Source organism: Sinocyclocheilus anshuiensis, unplaced genomic scaffold (genome assembly GCF_001515605.1).
Source record: "Sinocyclocheilus anshuiensis isolate Anshui unplaced genomic scaffold, SAMN03320099.WGS_v1.1 scaffold67, whole genome shotgun sequence".
Classification (NCBI taxonomy): domain Eukaryota; kingdom Metazoa; phylum Chordata; class Actinopteri; order Cypriniformes; family Cyprinidae; genus Sinocyclocheilus; species Sinocyclocheilus anshuiensis.
In genome coordinates this window covers 3,351,712-3,359,025 of record NW_015552546.1, presented here as the reverse complement: position 1 = coordinate 3,359,025, position 7,314 = coordinate 3,351,712, and the positions used below count along the sequence as shown (strand labels likewise).

At 32.6% G+C, this 7,314-nt stretch overlaps 1 protein-coding gene across 1 annotated transcript in view; it reads left to right on the top strand.

The window, feature by feature from the left end:
* Positions 1-6,759, top strand: part of LOC107664151 (cerebellin-4-like) — a 7,916-nt gene extending 1,157 nt beyond the window's left edge. Inside the window, exons 2-3 of the mRNA XM_016454610.1 lie at positions 4,724-4,840; positions 6,156-6,759. Of these exons, the coding sequence (XP_016310096.1) occupies positions 4,724-4,840; positions 6,156-6,353 (315 nt within the window). The 3' untranslated portion in view covers positions 6,354-6,759. The remainder of the gene's footprint in view (positions 1-4,723; positions 4,841-6,155) is intronic.
* Positions 6,760-7,314: the final 555 nt, after the last annotated feature.

The window sequence follows — 7,314 nt, the reverse complement described above, 5'->3', positions numbered from 1 at the left end:
TAAATCTTACTGTAGTCTTCAAATCTGGGTACTGTCTTACGTTTTAAAATCACAAAGGGAGTTTGGTCCCATCAGGTTAACGTGACAGTCACGACTCATGCAGCTGTAAGCTTTTCTTTTTCTTTTGTTTTTACTCGCGATCTTTACAACACGCATTACATTACGTATTTCATGGCACACTCGTTTTATGCGTATTTGGCGCCACCTATTGTTGTGGGTGTATTATTGACATGTCAAAGTCTAGACCCTGAATATAAGACGACCGCGTTTTTTCAGATGTATTTCCAAGAAAAAAAACATCGTCTTATATTCGGGTCAATACGGTACTATTACCGTTTTTTCTAATTCAAAATGTCACTTTTAATTTGATGTGTCACTTGCTGTTTCTTTGTAATTGTTTGTAAAATGACTAGCAATTTCACAGCTGATTCGTTCATGGATCAGACTCTTTAATCTGACTGATTCGATTGTCCAGTTCAACTCACTGACTCAGTGATTCATTCACATTAATAATGGGAAATATTGTCAGTGAATTCGATTTAAATTTTCATCTGTTCTTCACCCAAAGCCGTTGTATGCCTTCAGAAAAAAAGTAAATATAGTGCACGACTACTTTTATGGTTCTTTTGCATCATTTGTAATGCCCAAAAGTCCCCATATATTGTAATGGAAATCAACTACGCTGTAAAAAATGTGTTTTTGAAGTAGTAAATAAGATTATTGGAGTATGTTTTACAAGAAAATGCTATTTCAGTTTTTTCTGCTTCAAATTTTCATGTTTCATTCAGTGTTACTTGTAATTTCTTTGTAATTGTTTGTGAAATTTACTAGAAGTTTCACAGCTGATTCATTCATAGATCAGACCGATTTATCTGACTCTCTGATTCAAATCACTGACTCTGTGATTCGTTCACATTGATCATGGAGAATATTATCCGTGAATAAGACTTCAATTTTGATCTGTTTCTCACACAACGCTATCATATACCTTCAAAAGATTCAAAATATGACTGTTTTATGGTGCTTTTGCATCCTTGTTGATGCTTGAAAGCCTCAGTCCCAGTTTATTGTGATGAAAAAAGAAACCAATTGCACTTTCAAAAAAAAATTTGTTTGTGCACCTTTTTTTCAGTGTACAGAATTCAAAATCTTTCTTTTCTGTTCCACAGAAGAAGGGAAGTCACACAGGTCTGGTGCAACACGAGGGAGAGTAAATGAATTAGCATCTTAGGATGATCTATTTCTTTAATTCCCAGAGATTTCGACAGACGGGTTAGGATAAAATTATTTATTTTTGCTGAGATACACAGGAAGCTGTGTTCATTTCGCCCTTGAGGAGCCATTATTCTGCTCTCATTGCTTTGGCTGCAGGAAAAAGAAAAAAAAGAAAAAAAAAAGGTGCAGGAGTGACCAGCTGCCCTCAGCCACTGAGCTCCAGCACCTTGACACGCATAACACCGTCCAATCACTGTCCTGGCACGTCTCTGGCTCACGGGACGCCGCTGGGAAAGGCTGCTTGGAGCTCTCGGACTGAGAGAAAGAGAGAGAGATCTGCCCTTGTGAATGTACCAAGAGCTTTGTGAACCAACAAAAGAGCTCGGTGTTTGGGATGCGGAGTAATCCTATGCAATATCACAGCTAGTTTATGCGCAAAGCCTTTGTTGCCTTCATATAGCGTCCTGCGTCACTGCCGCGCCGCTCTATAAATATTCATGCATCATATACAATGGGGTCCCAAATCTGAGAGGAAAAGCATGTGTTTAATTTAATACAAGAAAATCATATCAAAAGGAGAGTGTAACAGTTAAGTGAAAAGCGTTTAAATATAGTTCATTTTAACTTTAGTGTCTTAGAATTTGCTTTGCCTGATGTGAATCAAACCTGATGATTGTGTTTTCCAGTATGATCTTGTTCTTCAGTACAACGGTCTGTACACTACAAAAATGGGTTTCTTCTTATCTAGTTTTCCCGTAAATATATATACATTATTAAATGAAGACCGAAATGAAAATGATGAAGAATTGCTGAAAATTAAGTGACTACACTTAACACAAGAAAAATCATCTCCCAGTGGGGTAAGAAAAATGAATTTATTCATCTGAACTCAAAGGCAGAGGTTTTTTCTTGTTTTAAGCATAAATTGATTTCATTTTGCAACATTATTTAGAAAACATGACTTAATAGCTTACGTAATTTTGCTTCTCAAGTAAATGTACTTTGATTTAACCCTCTGGTGCTGTTAGAGTAGTGGTCAAAAATGACAGATTTTTTTCCCCCAAATGAAATGAATGCACTATATTTTAGTTCAATGCTTGTTTTTATTTAATATTTTATCATTTTAGGGGATTTTATGGTACTAAATGAGCATAGACCTGAAAATGACATTTTTAGCTTAAACTGTAGTAAATCTTGAATGCTTTGGAGCACAGATTTAAGTTTGCTCTTTTAAAAGAAGACACTTGTCAGATTATTGTAGAATTGAAAAAAGTAAAAAAAAAAAAAGTAAAACTAAAGATGTTTAAGTTTATTATAAAAAATGCACAAAAATACAGTTTTTAAATTGTATATGAAATATATATATATGTTTAAATAAAACCGTGTGAAGATCAAAGCTATGAATCTAAACAGGTTGTGTTCCAAATTTGAGGTTGGTAGTAGCTCAAAAAATGAGCTTTCAGTAAGATTTTGTTTGGGTGCAGTACCAAACATTTCCACTAGATTAAATTAGCTTCCTATTCATATCCGATGTGGTCAATTTTGATCATGAAAAGTCCAAATGTAGCCTTTTTTCTAGGACCATTTAACCTTTTTGAATCATGTCCATGATTATGTTCATATAGCAAGTGCCAAACCCTTTATCATTCTGATGAAGTAAAAAATTCTAAACAAAAACAAAAAAAACTTTTTCGGTCACAACACCAGAGGGTTTAGAATGTTTAGATATTTGTAATAGAAAACAAGACAAAATAATCTTTTGCACATGATCAATATAACAATATGACTTAATCTTTTTACACCAGAACTTTCTTTTGTTTGAATGGTTTCAAATTCTGAAACTTTCTTTTCAGTTTCAGGTTTAACCAAAAAAAAAAAAGTGTTCCTAGATTTTTGGACCTCAGTGTTGTAGCCTATATATATTTGTGACCGTTCATAAAAAGATGAACAAGTATGAATTCTCCCTTTTGTTTGAGTTCTTCTTCAGCTTTAATAAAGCAAAGATCAAAAGAGAAAGCGCAATGTACAAATTTACCTTTGTGCGCTCAGAGGGTCAATATACGAACTCTGTCTACTCATCTTTGTGTCTACAAGGTGAAAACAATAAATACACTTTCTTTTTGATGTTTACTTCAATCAGTTTTTCGAACATAACCTGAAATTCCATCAGTTTTGAGAACACTGTGATTTAAGCCTGTTGCAGGACGTTTGGCTCTAATAACATTTGATTTAAGTTCAGTTGTCTTGCATTTTTGCCAGAGTAGTAATTGGACTTTTTTCTTTTTTTTTGGCTAAATCCAGGAAGATGACATAGGTGGAGTGTAAGGAGTTTAATTATTGTTTGACCATTTAAAATAATAGAAGACAAATCATTGTTTTTATTATAATTTTGCGGGTGACATGATGCTGATGAATGATTTAAATCATTCCCAAATGCTAAATATTAAAATTCAGTACTAACTCCCACATTACTTGTGCATGAATAATACCTCATTTCAAAAATACATTAAAAACAGTAATATTGTGAAATATCAATTTAAAATAACTCTTTTCTGTTTTCTGCTCAAGAAACATTTCTTATCATCAGTGTTGAAAACTGAAACTGAAAACAACCATGAGAAAGAGCCAGTGTTATTATAGTTAACTTTGAACTAAAACAAGCATTAAACTATTTAAACCATTAAAAAATGGAAAAGTGTGTGTGTGTGTGCTTGTGCTTATAATAGTTTCCCAATGATACTAAAATAAAACCGTAAAGATCAGCATTTATTTAAAATAGAAATCTTTTGTAACATCACAATTTCACTTAATTTAGATTTAATGTGTCCTTCCTAAATATAAATATTTTTTAAAGTGTTGTTTTAATCACTTGTTAACAGTGTTGATTTAACCACTGCATGTGCTGAAAATTCATTTGAAAGATCTTATAGATCTTTATAGAGCTTCAATTTAATGAATCAATAAACTTTAAATTGATCCATCTTTTCAAAAGATTCATCTATTAGTCTTAGCTGTTTCAGTTGAATAAAACATGCTATGACAATCACTGCTAACTGATTCACATGCATCATAAATGCATTTATGATGCCTCACCATGTCTTTTCGTGGAGTATATCCTGCTTCAGATATAGTTTCTGTCTTTTGCACGAGTGAAAATCCACCTATGATTGATTGTCCTGCATTTGCTATAGTTCATGGTGCCACATCACCAGATTAGAGTTGAATGATGACCGTGAGAATGAGAAAGCAGTGTGGCGGTATAGGAAATCCTGATTGTTGTTTCACTGCTGAGGAGAATTATTATTGAAAAGTCCAGTTGTAAACATGAGTGCATTCATATTTCATTCCTGCTGCCTTTTGTAATCTCACTCTGTTTTTTCAAGGTCTTTGTTTGAGATTTTTGCATCACAAGCATACATGGTTCACAGAACTGTAAGTCTGGATAGGATATTTCATTGTCATTGTGTGTTGAATCAGGTCTGATACCTCTGAAAAACCTCTTTTGCAGGTTCTTGTGAACATAGGAAACTGTTTCACGCTGGACTCTGTCTTTCTTTGTCCCCGGAAAGGAATCTACAGCTTTAACTTCCACGTTATTAAAGTGTACCAGAGCCAGACTATACAAGTAAGCACTGGCTATATCTCTCACACAAAGAAAATATTTAATCAGCTTCATTTTAATATCGTATTTGAGGTTCATAATGAACAGAGTTAGAGAAATAGGAAACTGGGGAACGTTTGAAGCCTGTATAAACATTGTATTTTAAATGTGTTCTCAGTTCAGTACAATACAAGGTCTTACAGTACACTTTATGGTCAATATTCTCATGAATTATTGCAACTTAAAGTTCAAAATAAATGTTTAACCATCTACATATAATCAGATTCATTATTTATCATGCAGGAACTTCTAATTCTCCTGTTTTCAGTGCCTTTCAGAAGGAAACTCGTATTTTATCGATAAAAAACAATTTCAAAAATACTTTTTTTTTTTCATTAATGTATACGTATATTATTTTGGTTAATAAATTATCGTTTAAATATATTTAACATGATGCATATTTTTGAAAGTATGTTTTTGTAATTAAAAAGCAACAATTTCCTTAGAATTGATCACAAAATTGTACTGTAATTAGTATTTAAATTATATGGTAATTCTTGCTTTTATAAACATCTTATTTTAAGAATATTTTACAGTAAACAGTGCATGTATTATCTTGTTAAATGCAGTTTTCCACAATAATTATAAGGTATTGCAATAATTTTCTTACCTTTAAAAATGAATTTATCATAAAAACTATTTTATCAATATAAATAATATAAATATAACAATATAAATACATTATAGTCCTATATTATTATTAAGCATTCTAAATACTTTTAATATTAATAATATTATTAATTAATACTATAGATAGTCTTATTCCGATATATAGAATATAGATTTTCATTGTAAATATAAGGTATTTCATACTGGCTTATACCCATACTGACAAATATTGTAATCCACTATATATTTTCATAAATAACTGTAATCATAGTTATAATATTGCTGTAAAATATTAGCAATTTTAAATTGCTGTAATTTTTTCTGTAAATGTTAAATTAGGTTTAACAAAACAATCCATGAAATTTGACTGTAAAGCACTTCAAAAATATAAATGTAATTTATTTAAATTGCTAATATTTTACAGCGATATTATTACTGATTAAATTTTTTTGTGAAAATATATAGCGGATTACAATATAAGTTATTATGAATTATATGCATTTATTATATGCAAGCTTCAAGTCAACCGTTATGAAAAATTGTACTTAAACAAGATACAAGAATTGTTTTTTTCTTTTCATAAATGTGGCCACGATATGAAATCATAAAATAAGTCCGATCACACTTGTACACTTGAGATCTTTGATTTGATTTTCTCTCCGTGTTCCAGGTGAATTTAATGCTGAATGGAAAGCCAGTCATCTCTGCCTTCGCCGGTGACAAAGACGTCACACGTGAGGCCGCCACCAACGGAGTCCTGCTGCACCTCAACAAAGAAGACAAGGTTTATCTGAAACTGGAGAAGGGCAATCTGGTAGGCGGATGGCAGTACTCCACCTTTTCTGGCTTTCTTGTTTTCCCTCTGTAAAGCAAACAGAAAGACTGCCACCTTTGCTGTCCAATCGTCATCGTGTAACCGGCCCTTCAGCATTAATTGGAGGCTCCCAAATGGAATCATAATTCCAGACATTCATTCAGCTGTTGTCTTTACGGACCACTGGAAAAACGCATCAGTGACGGTGAATCTGGAGAGAGGACATCTACTTTAGTGCAAATCACTTTCTGCTGCAAGTCGCTCTTCATAGATCCAGGAGGTTCAGCACATCACGTCAGACTGTTTGTTTGTTTCCTTGTGGATGTTTGTGTTGCTTTTCTTTAGCGTGTGGTTTTTAGTAAAATTATTATTATTATCTGTTAGCAAGGTCATTTCCTCCTAGAGAGGATATGCATAAGACCGTCTCGCCACTTGAGGGTGCAATATTTCAAAAACATTGGCAGGCAAATTTAAAATAAATAAATAAATACAAATTTTAAGTTGGTATTCTTTTTTTCAGAGCGAAAAACACCTTTCTATGTAAATTTGTAGACTTCTTAAAGGAATAGTTCATTCGAAAATGAAAATTTGCTCACAATGGTCTGCAGTGGCTCAGGTGGAGATGTCTACACTGTGTCCCTGCCTGGATCAAGACGATGCTTGATGTTAATCAATAAACTCAAACATTAGCGAGGCAGAAACAGACACAGGTTCAGTCTGAGGTCTGCAAAACTGTTATTTCACTCAAAAGCACCAGAAAACAAAGAGCTAAATTGTTCAATTGGTTATTAGTGGTTTTTGCTAAGGCTACAGACATGAATGATACATAAAATGCATTTTTGTGTTATTATATTATATGTTATTTGGATTATTTGAGTATGTTTCACAAGAAAATATTATTTAAGCCAATCTACTTCGACATTTCACAATTAGGCCTAATTACTTGTTACTTGCCATTTCTTCATAATTAATTTTGACATTTACAAGCAATTTTATAAGTGAAATGTTTTAAAGT